Below are 18,248 nucleotides of genomic sequence, written 5' to 3' on the forward strand. Positions count from 1 at the left end.
GGGGGGGGGGGGGGGGGGGGGGGGGGGGGGGGGAGTCCCTCCGCCCTCCCCCCCCACCCCAAGGCAGGGTGGTGGTGGTGGTGGTGAGGCTGCAAGGTGGCAGCCGTCCCGGGAGAGGGTCAGGTTGTCTCTCCCCCAGACAGACAGACAGACACGCACAAGCACACACTGATGCACACAGAGGCAGCTCCCACCCCCTCCCTGCACGCTGCCCCCTCCTCAGCTCCGCGGGCCTTTCTCCAGGGGCCCCCCTGGAAATGCCTAACTCTGTCCCTTGTGCTTTTACTTCGGACGGGGATTAACTTTTTATTTTGGAAAATTACTTTATTATAGATATAGATATAGATATAGATATAGATATAGATAGGTATGTATGTATGTATATATATAAAAAGGTTCCATTTCATTTGTAAAATCTTATTTTTCTCTCTCTTTTTTTTTTTCCCTACAGAAAACGATGGCGAGGTTAAAGGAGAAAATAAGTTACATTACAGTTTCCAAAGTGGTTCTCGCTCTCTGCTGAAGACGGGCCACCGGCAGGGCTGAAATGCACTCTCGGTCCCAGGTCGTACTTTGCAAGAAGAGGGAAATAACTAGCCTGGTTATTTTAGGTTAAAATAGCCAAGAGACAGACGCCTTCGCCTCAAAAATATTCTGAGACACATACAAGTAGAAGGAAACAAGTCTCTTCAGTCACAAAATGTCGTACATCCCGCATATACTAGATTCAATTAATTTAATAAAATAGAATATACATAGAGATTCTGCACAAACGTATTGCTTTCTCCCAGTAGCTCCTGGTGTTGGGAACCGCAGCTGCACTGAGCCTCTCTCTTTCTGCCTGGCCCCAAGGTGGCCAGGGCTGCTGCTCCGAACGCTCTGGAAATTCTGCTTGTCGGTTCCCAACCCCACTGAGGCGGGGAGGAGCGCCCCCTTGGAGTCCCCACGGAACATTTTTCAGGAACACAGCCCAGGAGGAGCTAGGATTTGGCACCCAGTGGAGAAAGGGGAGTGGGGGAGTGGGGCGGGACTCAGGGCGCCAGGTCTGCTGGGTCAGAGGCTAAACCGGAGAGACTCAGCACATCTATCTTTGGGGGGGGCGAGGCAGCCATGCTGTCAGGGGGGCCAGAGGCCGAGGGATCCTTGGAGTCGCTGGATGGAGCCCTCCGCCGGAGGCAGACGCCAGGGCTGGGTGGGGGCCGAGGGCCTTGATTCTCTGGGGGGTCTATGGAGATACTAGGTGGGCTGAGTTTTTTCTTGGGCCGGCTTCCAGGCCCCCCCAGAGGCTGGCCCCCGAGGCTAGAGGGGTCAGGGCCCAGGCTGGGTTGGGAGCCGCTGTCCAGGCAGCTGACGGCGATGGAGTGCCTCCTCTGCTCATCCAGCCAGGACGCAGGCCTGCGCCGGCAGCTCTGGGCCTCCACGCTGTAACACTTCTTCAGGTCCCGTGGGGACGGGGGCTCCTCCGGGCTGCCCACGGTCAGGAGGTCTCCTGAAATCCAGCTCAGCTCTGTGTCCAGCTCTAAGCTGCTTCTGGTATCTGGGGGGCCTTTGCTCCAGGTGGGTTCTGAGCCTGGGCATGGGGCCGGCAGGGGCATGTGCTTCGAGATCTTGCTCTGTCGGCGGGGGTGCTGCTGTATCCGGGAGCCCAAGTGGCCCCAGAAGGAGGAGGCCCGGACCAGAGGCAGGGAGGGCCCACTCCCCTCAGACAGCAGGTCATCCCGGCTGCCCAGGCCCTGCACGTCCAGGGAGTCAGTCCTTATTGCTGCCTGTGGGAGGTGGGGGGAGAGCTCAGCCCACGGGCTTCTGCTCCCCCAGGACCTGTCCTCTGTCTGCGTCCCCCCCCCCCCATCCCCATCAAGCCTGATAACCCCATCATCCCCCTGCAGGCCCACCCCAAGCAGGAATGTCAGTATTTGGTCTTGGGAGAGGGGGGCTGTGTGCAGCCTGACTGCCCCCCACACCCCGTCCTTCCTCCCACCCCAGCAGGAATGGCTCCCTGAAGCGCCCAGCCCCTGGGGCACAAAAAAGCACTGCGCCAGCTCTACTCCCAGCCCTTTGCATAAGCTATTCTTTGGGCTTGAACACCCTTCTCGAATGACAAGCGCCCCTTGACTTTATGGGCTCAGGTTCTCTGTGACACTGTGCCTGACAACCTCTATCCACAGGTTAAAATGAACCCCTCCCTCCCCTTTGCTCCCTGCCACTCCCTGTGCATGCATATCCCAGCAGCTGGGCCCTATGGCCTCAAAGGTGTGATGGCATTTGAGTCTCTGGTTAGCCTGTGAGCTCCAGAGGGCAGGGGCTGCGTCCCCTGTGCCTGGCACACAGAAGCAGCTCTGGGAATCTTTGCAAAATGGATGAGGATCGGACCTGCATCCACGAGTGTGCGGCGCTGAGCTGATTCTCACATGGTCCCGATCACACATGAGGGCACAACAGGGCATGGGCTGTGGCCTTGTCACCGTGGGGGCAGACAAGCCTCCCCTGGCTGCCTGAGCCTCAGCTCTGTGCCCCTAGAAGGTGGGCCCTAGCCTTGACCAAAGGTGGAGGTCCCTAAAACATGCCTTGTGTCCCTTAGCTAAGACTAGAAGTACAGAGAATAATTGGGAGCACCACTGGGCAGGGGAAAGGGAGGCCAGAGACATGGGTTCTCCAGCCAAGTCGCCCTGTGTCACTGAGCAACCCTGGCCTGGTCTCCAGGCCTCCTCAGTGAAAGAGGGGGAGGGGGATATAAACACCAAAAAGGTCCCAGACCACTTCTCCTTTGCCCGGTACTGTGTCTCCAGTACCTAGAACTGCCTATGCCACATAGTCAGTGCCCAGTACACACGTTTGCTGGGAGAATGGACATGGCAGCCTGGGCATCACCAGGAGCCTAGGGTTCCCAGCAGAGAGGGCCAGCGCTGGGCCCCAGCCCACCTCTCCACACCTGCTCACCTGACGCCTAAGGGGCCTCTGAGCCAAAGGGGAGCGGCCTGGTGGGGGCAGTTTGGGGATGGTGCCCCAGGTGGGAGCACCGTGGGGCTGGAGCAGGTGGGGTGTGTCTTTGGGAAGCTGCAGGATGTAGCTGGTGTCTGCTGGCTGGGAGTGGACGGACAAGACCGAGCCTGTGGGCAGAGTGGGGAGGAGGAGACAGAAGAGCTGGAAGGTCAGTGGTCTGGCTCTTGTTCCTCTCCTCCAGCTCCCCCCACCCCGCAACCCTGGGGCCTCTACCCTTCCCACAGACCTCTCGTCTTGGATTGAAAGTCACTCTCCTCGGGCTGGAGGTCCCTTAGAGGTTGGAGAGACCTCTCTCGCTGCCTTAGAGACCCCCCTCCCCCAGGTCAGGATGGGCTGAGGCAAGGATGGGGTCTTCCTCTGTAGCCGAGCTGGCCTGCCTGAGCCCTGCTACCTGACTGAGCTTTGGGGAGCCCCCAGCTTCTGTGACCTAGGGACCCCTCAGCGGTTCTTCCATCCCGGCACATGTAGCTGTCATTGGGCAGAGAGTGCGTCCGGCTGACCCCAGACTTCCGCACGGTCAGCAGGTCTGGTCCCAGGGTGAGGGGCATCCCCTCGGGGTGGGGCTCCATCTGCAAAAGGAACAGGGGAGGGAGATGGGAAAAAGAGGGGGAATCGGTTTGGCTAACTGAGGCAGAGCTGGACAATGGAAACCAGAAGCCCCACCCCCCCCCCCCCCCCCCCCCCCCAGGCTCTGGTCCCATTCCCCTCCCCCGACAGAGCGGTAATGGGATGAGTTAGTCGATGGGGGAAAAGGGGGCAGACACAGGGATGAGCCCTCCAGCACAGCAAGGAAGCAGGTGGGAGGAGTCCCTGCCTCAGTAAAGCTATCCAACACTGCGTCACCTCCTGGAGCCTCCTGGTGGGGATGGTGACAGAATGAGAAGGTGTCCAAAAAAGGGAGAGCAGCCCCCAGGCCCAGCCCAGCAGGTCATTCAAGAAATGGTTCCCGGGGGCCCCATTAAGAGGCTCTGAATCAGGGAGTAGGAAAAGCTAAAAGCAGCCCCCTATCCCTGTGCTGGGGCTGTGGGGGTGGGGTGGGGAATGGGGAGGACCCAGCCAGTGAGCAGGGCCTGCCTACAGAGCAGAGGCTCTCTCACTACCCAGCACCTTAAGACAGCCCCAGGACCCAGCACTGGGCATGAGCTGGGCTACTCTGGGCTCAGTGACAGGTGACCACTGGCACCCGCCTGGCTCCCCCTGCCTTTTGATTCTCAGTGACTCTGGCAGGTGGCAAATGGGAGGTGGGGGGCAAGGTCTGAATGCCTGGAATGCCACAGACTCAGGGCCTCCCTTACAGGACAGATTGGGAGTGGGAGCGAGTTTTTTTAATTTGTTTCGAAGAAAAGCAGCAATCAGCCTTTGACCCCAGCTGGAGGGAGACAAGGTTTGCTCCCACAAGATCTCTCTACCTCCCTGTGACCCCTTTCCTCCTTGGGGATTCCTGTACCCTCCATACTAGTTCTCAGAGAGGCTGGAGGGTCTGTGTCCCCTCACAGGCCCAGCCAGTTAAGCGGCCCCAGTAGGGGCTGTTGGAAGAGTCTAGAGCCTGTGGTCCCTGTCTCAGCCCCAGGCTCCACTTCTGCCAGCCACCCCAAGACTCCTAGAGACCCCCAGCCTGTGGTCAAGGCCTTAACCCCAGCTGAGCCTTGCTGTGAGGAAGCAGCCCCTGTCTCTTAAGTCCGCAGAGGAGGGGGAAGGCAGGGAGGAGAGGGCTGCTCGAAGACCGGTACTGGGCAAGGGTAGAGAAGCTGTCCCAAACACAAAGACCCCCCCCCCCCCCCCCAGCACCAGGACATGGGGACACACAGGGACAGTGACGGAGGAGATAGGGACAGCCCCCCCCAGGCAGAAGGGCACAGTGGTAGCAGCAAAGAGAGAGCTTTCACCCGCTATGTGGTGGAGGAGGGGGGAATGGCTCATGTGGTGAGGAGGTGGGAAGGAGGGGTGTGGGGAGGGGAAGGGCTGGCTTGCACAGGCTCCAAAAACAGAGACTGACTCCGCATCCAGGCAGGCCCCTTGGTCAGCTGCCTGATGCCACCTCTGTTTTGGGCTGTGTTACTCCTGGATGTCTGGATTAACTCTATCACAGCTGCGCCCCTTGGCCCTTGAGGCCCCAATTTAATCTTGTCTAATTTCTTTGTCCACAGTGGGCCACTGGAAAGACCTAGAGAAGCCTGGGGCGCTGAGTGGCTGCTGGTGGGTGCCTCTGGGTGGGGCGTGATGATGGTGGTGGTGGGGAATCTGGAGCCCTGCAGCCAGCCCAGCCCCTGGGGAGGCTGGGGGAGCAGTAAGGGGCCAGGTGTAAGTACATTGCTCTCCAGGACACTAAGTAAGAGTGTGTGAGTATCATCAGGCAAAGAGTCATCCGTCAGAGCTAGAGAGCAGGACGGTTCAGACACAATCTCTGACGTCAGAGACAGAGCCTCCATCTCAGCTAGAGGGATCTAGACAGGGAGAGAGATGATCAGGCATAAGAAACCAGGACAGCGCGTGCCCGCACACATGCACGCGCACACACACGCTTGCACACACACAGAGCCCCCCTTTCCCCCTTTCCACGAAGCACGGCGGGGTCGGGGGGAGGCCTCTCTTCTCTCTCCCCACCCCTCTCCCAAGTCAACTGACACCACCGCCCCCACCCCTCCAAGCCCCTCCTCTGATCAGAGAGGCTGCGGCAGGCATGGAAGAGCCAGAGCGAACAGAACAGAACAGAACGCCACCACCGACAAAGCAGGAGGAACAGAAACTTATTCTAAAGATACCCCAGGCACCTGAAAGGCCCCCTCCCACACTAATACCACCCAGGGAGGGAGCGGGGAGCAGGGAGGGCTTTCGACTCTCAGAAAGATGAGACCAGGAAAAAAAAAAAAATGAAGAAAGGCCAGCAAAGCGCCTCTCCGCACAGACAGAGCAGCGTGGGGGGCGCTGGGGACAAAGCCGCCAATCTGATGACTGTTTTCTGCCTATTCTCTCTGCTTCCAAAAGCCTGGCAGGACTTGGCCTGCCCCCAGATTCTGGCTTCTCCCCTCCTGGGCCCTCCTCCGCCTGCCGGCAGCTTGCCGGCCCTCTTTAGCTTGGGTTCTGGGAGACGCTCTCCTCCTGCCACCATTCTGAATTGAGTCCCCTGGGGGAGGGGGCAGCCTAGCAAATTGCTGGCTCACCAGGGATCTGCGGGGGAGGGGGGATTTCAGTGCCTATAGCACCCCGGGGGAGGGGAGGGCCATCTGTGTGATTGCTTCATCATGTCCTCTTCTCTCCCTGCACCTGCCCCCCACCCCCACCAGCCTCCTTCAGGATGGGAGGCTTTGGGAAGGAATGTGCTCTCTCATGGATCATTCCAGGTCATTGCCAGGTTGAAGTCCCTACAGCCCTCTGAGACTGAATTCCAAGAGGTGATTCAAGAGGTCAGGAACCCTAGGGGCAGGGTGCCTTCCTATGTGAGGGTCACTATTCCTTTGGATCAGGCTACAGGTGTCCCAGGTACTGGGAAGCTGCCTTCCCTTTCCTCCACCCCACAGGGCCTTTCCTCTCTCCCACTAACACCTGTTTCCTTGCCTCCACTCCAGGCCTCCTGGGTGCTTCCCTGCAGCACCAAGCCTGGAGAGATGGCAGGGGGCCCTGCCAAACAGAGGGGGGTCAAGGGTAGCCAGATAGGTCACAAGGTGGGGAGAGGTGGATAGGAGAACCCCAGAAAGCTGAAGAGCCGCGTTTAGATGGGACTGGGGGGAGAAAAACATGCAGAGCTATGGAAAGGGACTGGGCTTACGGGGGACACCCCGCCACAATGAGGGCCCCAGAATCCACTCTCAGCTAGAACCTTCCATTCCCTCTCAAGACGAGGTCAGAAAGCACTGACTACTGAGAGCCCACATCATGTCTGGTGGGCTTCACGGCTAAAAAGGCCACCAAACAGAGGCTTCGGGAATGAGTGCTGGACAGAAGGAAGAAGCCAACTATGGCCTAAGACGTATCCTTCCACGGATCCCCTGCCCACCTGCACTATCCCCAAAAGCCCTTCTCCCCTGGATTTGGCACCACACTTCCTCCACCCACTAAGGTCCCACTGCCAACTTGTTTTCTCCCCCATCCTCTTCTTGTCCAGGCTCTTTCTGGCAATTGCCCTCTGTCAACCCCCCCTCCATTCATCCTTCTGCACTAGAAATGCAATCTCAGTGTCCCTACCTTCCAAGTACGTGTTCCAAGGGCTGATCTCAGCTTGTAGGAACCCCCGGCTGCCTCCTGCCAAGCCCGAAGCTCAACTTGAGGCCCTGAAGCTGTTCCTTCTCCAACTACCCAGCGGGCAGGAAACACCCCCACCTCCCCAGAAGCACGGCACCACAAGGCACAGCCGGGCACAGCACGGGGGCACAGTAACCTGTGGGTCGGAGCCGCCCGGGCTGCGGACGGGAGGGAAGGCAGAGGGCTGGCCCCCGGGGCCTGCCAGCTCGTCCATCAGCTTCAGCTCCCCTTCCAGGGAGCCCTGGATCAGCAGGGATATGGTGTCAAACAGCTGTCTGTCCTGGGGAGGACCAGCCCAGGAGGAGAGCCGGAGAATCAGGGGAGCGGGGTTTAGAGGAGCAGCGAGGGCAAGTGTCGCGGTGGCAGGGGATTGACAAAGAGACACAGAGGGAGAAAGAGGAGGAGGTCATACGCATGCACATAAGCACACGCGTGTACACACACACCAGCAACAAAGAGACAGGAGAAGGAGGAGGGGACAGGACAGAGGAGAGAGAGGTGTGGGAGGGAGGAGAATGGGAGCAGGAGATGAGAAGAGCTCACAGGGAGAGAGGGAGAGGGAAAATGCAGGTAAGGAAAGGATTGAGAGATGGAACCAGGCGGGTTGAAGGGTGGGAAGGAAAGAGGTTTGGTAATTGGGCAAGGGTAAGAAAGAAACAGGAAGGAAACAGAAAACTTAGCCTTGAACCTGAGAGCTGAGAAGGGGAGGCCAACTGGGCTGAAGGTGCAGGGCGTGGACGAGCCCACACACATGCCCGTGGCTCACTGGGGTGGCCCTGGGCTGCGAGGGCGGGCAGCCATCGCTGGGGACAGGCGGGGAACCGCTCACCCCTCAGCTTCCAGGCAGAAGGGGCAGAAGGATCCAGATGGGGCCCTGGGGTCTGCCACACTGCCCGCTCCCTGTACACCACCCGCCGAGGCACTGGCCCCCAGTCCCACGCTCCTCTCGGCAGGGGTGGCCATCTGCTCACCGTGGGGTGCTCCAAGGAGAAGCGTGAGGCCTCTCCAGCGTGGGCCACGGTGTGCGGGGCCCCAGGCTTGGGGCTGTTGGGGCTGTCGGGACCCTCGACCCCCGGCCAGAGGAAGGGGCTGCCCAGCGGCGAGTGGGGCTGCGGGCTAAGCGTCTTCATCTCCAGCTCCAGCTCAGCCTCCAGCTCGGCCTCCTCTTTGGCCTCCTTGTTGCTTTCCTCCAAGTGCTTCATCAGCACGGCGATCACCACGTTGACCAGCACGAACTGGGCCGTCAGCACGAAGGACACGAAGTAGATGGGGGAGATGACCGTATTATAGCAGGTGGACTCCTGGTCACAGTCCCGGAGGGTGTCCTGTGAGCGTCAAAAGCATTACACACTGTCCTGGGGAAAGGGAGTTCTGGAGGGTTCCTGCATGGAGGAATCCCACACGTTTATTCACAGCCACTCATCTTGCCAAGGAATCTGGGCTCAAGGAGTGGACCTGCCTCCCTGGAGCCAGGGCCAGCCCCGGGAGGGCTCCCACGGCCTGGGGTGCTCACCTTCATGATGCCGTTCCAGTTGTCCCCTGTAGAGACTCGGAAGAGGGTCAGGAAGGCCATGCCAAAGTTCCGGAAGGTGGCATGCCGGCCCAGGCCCTCGCAGGGGTGCGTCTCGTCACACTCTAGAGGAGGAGGGCAGGAGAGAGAGGTTGGAGTTAGTGCAGGAGCCCCTGGGCCTCCAGCCCTGGCTCCTCTGCCCTCCCCACCCCGACTCACCCAGGTCTCCAAAGAGCTCCACACCCAAAGCTGCAAAGATGAAAAACAACAACATGAAGAGAAGTCCCAGGTTCCCCACCTGGAAGAGAGGAAAAGAAATGGGAAAGGTGCCACTGGGTCTCCCAGACAGCTTCCCGGAGCTCCCCCACAGCTTGTCCCTTTGGAAAGCACCCCCTTCTCCCCGAGAGGACCCCCTCCCACCCACCCCCGCCTCCAGCTACCTGGGGCAGGGCCTGCATGACTGTGTCCAGCAGCGCCCGCATGCCTACAGCCATCTTCAACAGCTTCAGCACTGCGGAACAGGACAGCGTGGTGAGCACCCCCCCCCCCGCCCAGCTCCACCCCTGCCCTGGGCCCGCCACCACCCCCAACCCTCCCCTTTGGCAGAGCCTGGGCCAGGGAGAGAGACCCATGGGAACACACATGCATGAAGTCCCTGGCCAGCCACAGAGCCGCCCCCCGCCCACCCCCCCACCGCCATTTCCCCCTGTGCAGGGGTGGGGTGGGGTGAGCAAGCAGCCAGGCACCAACCTCGGGCAATACGTAGCACCCTCATGATGCGGATGATGGTGGGATTGATGGGCAGTGAGGCATTGACCTCGATCTCCTCCAGCGTGATGCCCATGATGGACAGCAGCACGATGGCTAGGTCCAGCTGGTTCCACCTGGAAAGCCCAGCACACAGCTCCCTGAGTGGGGGAGGGGCGCGGCGGAGGAGGGGGCAGTCGTGGCAGTGCAAGTGATTACAGAATGGAGGGTGGAGGTCAGCCAATCCCCCCTCTCCTCCCTGCAGAGAAGGCATGGCTTGACTCTAGTCACCAAGGCCCAGGTCTTCTAAGGCCTCTACTTTTCATTTGTATTCACTCAATTTTTTTTTTTTTTTTTTTTTTAACGTGGCACTTACATGCTGTTTCCCGGGTGCCGAGCACTGTTTTAAGGGCTTTACAAACAGGAACTCACAATCTTTACAATATTATTTCTCCTTTTATAGATAAGGAAACCAACACACAGAGAAGATAAGGAACTTACCCAAGGTCATCAGCTTCTAAGTGGTGGAACCAGGATCTTAATCTGGTCCAGGCAGTCTGGCTCCAGGCTCTGGGTTCTTAAGTCCCAATCTGGGCCACATCGATTTCCAGCTGCCTGCATCCCCCAGGCCCTGGATGCCCCCCAACTCCCCCTTGCCATCAGCCCTCGTTGGGTCCTGGAGTGGAGGCTGAACCTCAGGGGTCCGGAAAGCTTTCCACGTATTTCCCTGGGAGACACATTCCCCCACTCCCTGCTCAACCCACCCCTCTCTGTTACCTGTCTTGGAAGAACCGACGGAAGCCAAAGGCCACGAGTTTAAAAACTGACTCCAAGACAAAGATGACGGTGAAGATATAGTTGCAGATCTTTAAGGCTTCGTCCAGGATCTGGCAGGGATGGAGGGGGGGCATCTATGCAGGGTTTCCTAAGGCCCAGGGGGGGATGTCTGCCCCTCCCCTTTCATCACACTCCCAGATCTGGGAGACGGGTGAGTTTAAGAGGACCTTTCTTTTCTGTCCCTGCCATGATGGTCGACCATTGGCCACCACACCAGGATAGAAGAGGGTCCTCACGCATGATCCAGGCTTTGTGTTAAAGGGTCTCTCTCCTTGAGGGACGGGGAGGAGACCACATGAGAGCATGCTGGAAGGCACAGAAGGCTAGAGCCTGGAAAAGGGCCTTGTGCATTACTAACTCAACATCCCCATTTTACAGATGGGGAGCCTGAGGGCTGGAGGACCACTGACGGGGGCCAATCTCAGGAGTGGCAAGATCGTTGGTGAGTTGGGAGCTGGACATTCACTAGAATCGAAACACTGAAAGCGCAGACACTGGTCTTCACTGGTCTGCTTTCTTTACCCTCAAAGGGAAAAGAAACCCCTGGCGGGCACTCAATAAATATTTGTTGGGTGAAGAAGTCAGCTCTTCCACTTCCTAGCTGTAGGACCTTGGTCCATTCGTGGAAGCTCTCTGAGCCTCGGTGTCCTTATCCATAAAGCCAAGACGATACCCGCTTCCAAGAGTCGAGGCAAGGTGTACAAAAGGAACTCCTGTCGGGGGCCCAGGACTTGCCTGAGGCACCCCAGTGGAGGGCTTGGCCTCCCCCTGCAGTCCCACGGCTGGACCCAGGGCCCGGAGGCCCGGTCACTCGCTCCTACCTGGGGCTGCTGGTAGTGCTCCATGGCCATGGTGACCACGTTCAGCCCAATGACACCCGTGATGAAGAGGTCCAGGTAATGGCTGGTGCACAAGTGGTGGACGAGGAGCCGGAAGCGGGAGTAGTCTGAGTAGTAGGGTTTGCACTGGGCCTCTGGGGGGCAGGGGGGAGAGCAGAGCAGCCATCGGGCCCCGCCCATGGCACCCCGGCCACCCGAGTCCCTCACGGACGCCAGCCTCTAACGCCACAGCTGCAACATTCCAGTGTCCTCCGCATCCTCGCCCTCCACACACTGCCTTTCTCGGGGGGGCGGGACTGGGGGGCTCCCTCGGCGTCTGCCCTCCAAGCATCTGTTCTACGGGCTACAGTGAGGTGCAGAAGGGCTCAGGACATGCAGAGCTCCCCGCCCACATTAGACACCAGGTGAGCCCCGTCCCCAAGGCAGCCTCCAAAATCCACCAGCCCCTCAGAAATCCCCTGACTTGGTGTCCCGCAGTAAGGCCAGATCAATAAGATGGAAAACAGCCGGTCTTATCAGGCTCAGAGGCAGCTCCATCAACAGAGGGGCAAAGGCCCTCGCTCCTTCACCACGCCGCAGCCCCTCGGGGGGAGCAGAGTGAGTTACACAGAGCTGGGATTTGGGGATAACACTGGAGATTGAAAATCGGACATCTTCTTGGCTGGCCGCATGGACCCACCCAGAGGGCCTGGGGGCGGGGGGGCTCATGGTGGGGGGGCGGGGTGCAGAGAGGCGGCCACAGGGCTCTGCACTTCCCAGATTCATCTGGGGTGGGGGGCTCCACCTGAAGGACTCACCCAGTTTCTAATGAGGCTATGCCCCGCCTGCTCCTTGGGGTCAGGGCGGCGTCACACTACAGGCTGGGCTGGAAGCACTGTCTGAGATCTGTCAGAGGCGTATTTCCCTTGTAATTAGTGAACCACTTAGTTATAAGATCATGGTGCCAGAAGGTTGGCCGGCTAAGCAGGCAGAATGAATCTGGGGGCAGGAGATGGCAGGGGGCCCCTCCTCCAGGTGCTGAGCAAAGGTCAGGCCAAGTTGGGGAGGGATGTCAAGTGGAGGCGGTTGACAGATGGGTCAAAGAAAGAAGAGGCTCCCCACGGGGAGGCTTGGGGCAGCCTCAGGTCCCAGACAGCCCTTCCCCCTCTAAAACTCTAGGGCGGAAGCCAGCCAGCAAGGGCTGCCGCCTCTGAGGCCCGTGCCAGGCAGGGCTGGCTGGCTCAGGGGCAGCAGGAAGCTTGGGGTCCAGGCCAGCTCAGATATAAATGTCCTTCCCCATGCAGAGGACGATGGAACAAAGAGGTAAACTGAGGCAGGGAGTGGCCTGGCGGGGAGCCCCCACCAAAGGCCGAAGGAAGAAGAGCGCCCAAGAGCTCCATGTGCCATCTCACCGGATGCCACTCTCCAGCATCGGCCTTGAGGTGTGGATAACCAAGAGGCAGAAAGTCCCGAATGTTCTGGTGCCTCATACAGTGCGTGAGGCCATCAGTTTTGTTTTCAGAGATGGGCCAGCCAGCTCTGGCTTCGTTAGCTCAGATGGCCCTCTGCTCCCCAGGCCGGGGGCAGGTCGAGAGGCGCGGGATGGGGGACAACATGAGGCCACGGGTCATCCACACTGCGATTGTGGAGGTGGACCAGGTGAGCCAGGCCTCTTCCTTCCTTCCTTCAGTACCCACGAGAACCAGAGGGCGCTAGCCGCCCTGCGTTGCCTTAGCAGCTGGAACACTGTCTCAGCATTAATCTCCATAAGTGCCGGGAGCACCCGATCCCATTATGCTAAAATATGAATGGAGAATTAACTAAAATGTTTGAATACAATTAGGTTAGAAAAAGTGGCTCCTTATTAGCCCCGTTATTAGCTGAGATAATGCAGAGGAAGAGGTGGGGAGAGTGTCCCCTCTCCCCTGTTCCCCTAGTCTGACAGCATACGCAGCCCCAGGCCAGACAGAGCTGAGGCAAACGGGATTAGCCTGGGACCTTCCTCCAGACAGCCCAGAGGAAAGTGGGCAACAGGGCTGAGGCGGGACCTCTTGCTCAGTGACAGGTGCCGGGCCCTTGAGGTCTGCCCCTCCAGGCCCGGCCCCCACCCCAAACCAGCAGGTGCCGAGGCTGACTGAAATCCCACTTCAGAGCACAGGTCCAGAGAGTCCCAGGGCCAGTCTGATCAGCATGCCCTTGACCAGCCCCTCGGTTTTACAGAGGGAGAGAACAAGGCCCCGCACAGGGGAGCTGTCCATACACTGAGAGGTCATGACAGAGCCAGGACCCTAACTCTCAGCCCACATCTCCCGCCAGGTGCCTGGTGGATTTAGACACAAGGCCTTGTGCCCTTGCCCCAGAGGTGCCCTTCAGAGAGTTCACCCAAAGGCTCTCACTGTTAAAGTTTGGATGATGCCACCCGCTGTGGTTCCCCAGCCCTGGGTTCTACAAGCAAGCACCTGAGCTCAGAGAAGTAGAGACCTCCCAGAGTAGCATTGCGCGGGTCTGGCCATAGCCCATCTTCCTGCCCCCACCAGTACAAGCTGCCTTGGAGAACTGGCAGAGCTGGTCAGTAGCGGTGGAAGGGCACCCCCAGGACTGCCCAGCCCCCAGCCAGGGGCAGGAGCCAGGAGAGGATGGGGGCAGCATGGCTGTGAGTGAGGGCAGCAGGTGTGGGGGGGTTAGTAGAGCCCAAGGCACAGCCGGGGCAGAGGGTTTGCAAAGAAGAGTGACAGGCAGGAAGCAGAAGGCAGGGGTCACTCCCAGGGACGCAGGCCCTGATGGCAGAGGCCACACCTTCAGCTGCCGTAGCCAGGTCTGATCCCAGTGAGTGGAAATAGGTGCCACAGGTGGCCAACAGGAGTGCCCCCGATTGGTTGGTGACCCTGGTCCCTCCCTTCTCGCCCAGAGGCTGGGCTGGACCCAGGTGTCCTATCAGGCCCATTCCCCTGATAATCAGTCAGTCTTTCCTTCTGCCTTTCCCCAGGGTCTGGCTGGCCCGCTCCTCTGGGAGCGGCACAGAGTGGGAGTAGAGCTGGCTGGGAGGTGTGGTGCACGGGGTTGGGGGGGGTTCTTTCTGGCTGCCCCAGATTAGGGTGTGTGACTTTGTACCCATCACACAGCTGGGTAGACCATGCGTCGTCATCGCCATCCCCTGGCAACGGGTTGGCAATGCAGATGATCTGTCCTCCCCTAGAGCAGCCCGTGGGAATATCTAGGGCGGGGCTCAGGTATCTGTGTTTTAATCTGTTCTTCAGGTGATGCTTATGTGCCCAGCAGTTTGAAAAGCTCTACTGGAGACCACACAACGGCAGGTTTGGGAGAGAGGGCTTTGGGCTGGTCTGAGCCCCTGAGGGGGGTCTCTGAGTCTTCATCACCGGCTGGAAAGGTAATAAGACACACCGTTGTCATCAGGGGACGGGCCTGTAAGTGCCAACGGGAGCATGGTGGAATGTGCCCAGAATGGGGGTGCAGCGTGTGGGTAACACAGATGCGGGGCATTGATTGGGAGTCTTGGAAGGAGACCTTGGGGCCAAGAGAGTCTGAGTGCGTTCATTCCCGGTGGAGAAGCCTCTGCGGGCCAGCCCTATGCCAGGGTGGTATTGGGGGAAATGTGTACTCGTGGGTGTTCAGTCTGCAGACCAGGTGACCCCATAAGGGAAGAGCTGAAGCTACTTCCTCCTCTCCTCCCCTCCCCCCAACACATCAGGAATTGGCAGTACAGCCTGACACAGAGACGTGGGACCCAGGCAATCCAGACACAAACCTGCCAGAGCCTCCCAGACCCCCAGACGTGTACACAGTTGCTCAATGCCAAACACCAGAACCTGGCACCAAGCGGACAGGAGACATCAATCCTCAGGAATGGCCTCCCAAATTGAGGCTCGGGGGGCCCCTGAGCCCCCATAGATCAGGTAGCCCAACATCTAGAGGGTAACATCTGCCAGAGTCTGGCTTCTGGGGGAGTGCAGAATAGTGGGGAAAGGCGCAGCCCAGTGGTCCCCAGCCTGAAGTCCCAAGTCCTCTGCAGCCCAAGAAGGCTGTTGTATGGGGGTCCTTACGTTCTTTTCAATATTTCTAAGAGCTTAAAAGAAATCAGACCTAGGCCTACATTAAGACCCCACAGACTGATCTAATGGCAGAAGGGTCCACCTTTGCTATCGTTCCGGGCGAAACCTTCCACAGCGCAGAGCTCTGGGTAGCAATTAGATGTGCCTTTGATTAGCAAAAGCAGTGAAAAAAAGTCATTACGGACGTGCGCCTAACTTCAAAAGCAGGCTCTTAGAACGTGGGTTCTGCTGGAGGAGGTGATAAAGGGTGCCTTTGGGGATGAACAGATTGGGAACCACTGGGCGAAGACAGGGTAGAACGAGGCCCCGCAGCCCTGTCACAGGCTCCCTGAGCCTCTGACTACCTGCCTGGTGCCTGGGGGCCGTGTCAGGGCAGCGACGGGGCAGCAGCGGCCTAAGGACTGGGGAAGGACAAGCAGGACCAGAGCCTTCCCAGGGACACGGCTCTCAAAGACAAGGACCCAACTCACCCCTGACCAGATCTCTGGCTTTTTTGGGAGGTGGAGGGGAGACGCTGGAGGCTAACTCAGGCCGCGATTCCCAATCCTGCTGTTTGTAGCGATGACGTGGTCACCGCGATTACTTGACTATTAACGAATCAGTTCAATTATTCATTGTTACATTTTTAAAACAAATCCTTTCCCTCTCTGTTCCTCTCCTCCCGCTTGCTGGGATCAAAGTCTCCCCTTCAGACAAAAGGAGACGGGCGAGATTTGCAGCTCTAATAATCAAACAATCGAACGGTGTGACCCAGGGGGAGGAGCAGGAGTGGGAACGGGCAGCAGGGGGCAGGGCAGCTGGGCCCTTGGAAGCCCTGTGGGGAGAAGGAGGGTCCCCTCCCGGAGGTGTGGGAGGAAGAAGCGTGCAAGACCCTCACCTTCCAGTCCTGCGTAGCACAGGCCTAGAGGATGACTGACGCAGAGCCCGGTGCCCCAGGGACCCTCCGTCCCTCACCCCAAGAGAACGGAATCAATGAGCCAAGGACGGGGGAGCAAAGAGGACCTCGCGGCACGCGTGAGGCAGGCCTGGGGGCAGGTAGGGCCTGACCGTCCCCGGGCCTCGCCCTGGAACCCACAACCCCAGACGCAGTACCTGGCGCCGCGCTGGAGTTGCTGCCGGAAGCAATTACATCGTCCAGCATTAGATCTAAAAGAACGAAACACGACATCGGTCACTGGCCGGACCAGGCGGCCTGGGCGGGGCCCCCTCTAATCAGCGCGCTCCCCCTCGTCTCCAGCCCTCACTCGGCCTATGAACGGGGTGCCCCGAGCACTAGCATGGGTGGCTGGTCCTAAGCGTTTGTCCGGCCCCAAACTCTGGCCCCAGGGCCTTTGAGGGAGGTGAGCCACTGGGCCTGCTCCTCAGGGTCACAGGGGCGGGGGAAACAGGTATGGGGAGGGGCAGGGGCCGCCTGTCATCAGAACAGATGTCCGCTCCTACCCGCGCCTCAGCCGGGGCAGCACCTGAGAGAGCTCCAGACCCCAGAAGGGGAGCCAGCTGGTCAGGCAGGGCCAGAAGCGCCTCCTGCCAAAAGCGTTCCATCTGGAGAGGCCCTGCTGCTGAGAAGGCAGAGGGCAAGGAGGGGCGGGGCGGAGCAGGGGTGGGAGCGTGGCTGCTGGGGGTGGTGCCCCTGCTCAGCTTCAGACCTCCATGGGGATAGCCCAGGTGGGGCCCCTACTCCAGAGTTGAGCAGGGGGCATGGGGCACTGACGTTGAGGATGTGGGGCGTTGAGGATGTGGGACGTGGAGAATTGCACCACCCACCCCTGCCCAGAGGCCAGTATCTCCTCGCCATTGCCATGGGTCCTCCCATCCAACAGGAAGCTCTGGCCTGGTCCCTCCATCACCCAGCCCGGCCCCCTTCCCACCCCCTCCCCAAGCTCCAGGTACTCTAGGTGCCCCCAACCGGTAGCAGGAAATAGGGCCAGGAGCAGAGCGGAGGGAGGGCCACAGGAGCCCCTAACCCCTTTGTTGGTACTCACATTTCAACAAACCAAAGGGAAAACTCAGAGCACTGCACACATCTTATTGGCGTGAGGAAGAAGGTTTGTGACAGGGTGGAGGGAAGGGAACCCCGCAGACCAAATAGAGACAGACACAGAAAGTCTTAGAGAAACCCACACAGAAAGATATTCAGTGAGACGTGGGTTGAGACTGAGACAGAGTCACAGAGATTACTGAGTACGAGACAGGGACCCTGAAGACAGGGAGACAGGTGCACACACCCCTGAGAAACAAAGGGGCCCCCGCGCCTGTTCCTTCTCTCACATCCTTCCTGGAATCTGTGTCTTTTCTCTTAGTGTCGGCCCACCCCTGGTGTAAAAGCGTGAGCAGGGATGGGAAAGGGCCTCCTCTGACCAACACCGAGAGATGCTGGAGATCCCAGGTGAGGGGGCTGAGGGTTCTAAGGCCAGAGAGTCATGAGGTCAGAGTTCCTATAACCTCACACCTGCCCTGAGAGATTTCCATGCCCCCAACCCCTGGCTTGGCAAAAATAAATAAATAAATAAATAAAAAATAAGGACAGCCAGGAAGCTAGGGGCTTTTGCTGGAGATAGGGAGAGAGAGTGGGTCTGGGGTTCTCTCACGCATCGTCCATTTGTAAGTTCTGCTGAGGTCTTGCTCAGCAACTACAGACCCTAGGCAGGCACGGGTTCAAGGTGCTTGCTCCCCAAACCTGGGGCAGGCGAGTCTGGCGCCTCGGCCAGTCCCTGGGTATCTGGACACCGGCAGGCCCCAAAGCAGCAGGATTCTCAATCCCATGAGGCTCCACTGCGAGGCGAGCTGGGAGGGGTCGTGCATCACCTTCTGCCCGGCATCCTCCGAGAAGTGTGATGCTGAGACCCGGGGAGCCCCACAGGGTGGGGGTCGCTCCCCCTCCCCCATGGGGCTGGACTGGTCTGCTTCATGCGTGCTCTAAAGGCTGACATGCTCTTGAGGGGAAAGGAGGTGAGGAGGGGGGTGGGAGTGCCTTCTCCCGCGCCCCCCCCCAGCCCCTGGTCCCCTGCAGTCACAAGGCCAAGGTCA

General features: G+C 59.2%; 1 protein-coding gene across 26 annotated transcripts in view; it reads right to left on the reverse strand.

Moving 5' to 3' along the window:
• Positions 1 to 903: 903 nt before the first annotated feature.
• LOC111151233 (calcium voltage-gated channel subunit alpha1 G) overlaps positions 904 to 18,248 on the reverse strand; it is a 61,292-nt gene continuing 43,947 nt past the window's right edge. For 8 of the 26 annotated variants that reach the window (XM_022509058.1, XM_022509055.1, XM_022509060.1 and 5 more), the window contains 10 exons: positions 11,155 to 11,306; positions 10,274 to 10,383; positions 9,500 to 9,633; positions 9,190 to 9,260; positions 8,969 to 9,047; positions 8,753 to 8,874; positions 8,211 to 8,564; positions 3,392 to 3,569; positions 2,938 to 3,107; positions 904 to 1,766 (listed from right to left, as the gene is read on the reverse strand). In XM_022509058.1, coding sequence (XP_022364766.1) covers positions 1,032 to 1,766; positions 2,938 to 3,107; positions 3,392 to 3,569; positions 8,211 to 8,564; positions 8,753 to 8,874; positions 8,969 to 9,047; positions 9,190 to 9,260; positions 9,500 to 9,633; positions 10,274 to 10,383; positions 11,155 to 11,306 — 2,105 coding nt within the window. In that variant the 3' untranslated portion in view covers positions 904 to 1,031. Of the gene's footprint in view, positions 1,767 to 2,937; positions 3,108 to 3,391; positions 3,570 to 5,309; positions 5,445 to 7,375; positions 7,520 to 8,210; positions 8,565 to 8,752; positions 8,875 to 8,968; positions 9,048 to 9,189; positions 9,261 to 9,499; positions 9,634 to 10,273; positions 10,384 to 11,154; positions 11,307 to 16,313; positions 16,368 to 18,248 lie in introns of all 26 variants that reach the window. The other 18 variants (XM_022509064.1, XM_022509054.1, XM_022509057.1 and 15 more) reach the window with 9 other exon arrangements.

The sequence above is a fragment of the Enhydra lutris genome, unplaced genomic scaffold, assembly GCF_002288905.1.
Source record: "Enhydra lutris kenyoni isolate GAN:26980312 unplaced genomic scaffold, ASM228890v2 scaffoldscaffold26, whole genome shotgun sequence".
NCBI classification, from domain to species: domain Eukaryota; kingdom Metazoa; phylum Chordata; class Mammalia; order Carnivora; family Mustelidae; genus Enhydra; species Enhydra lutris.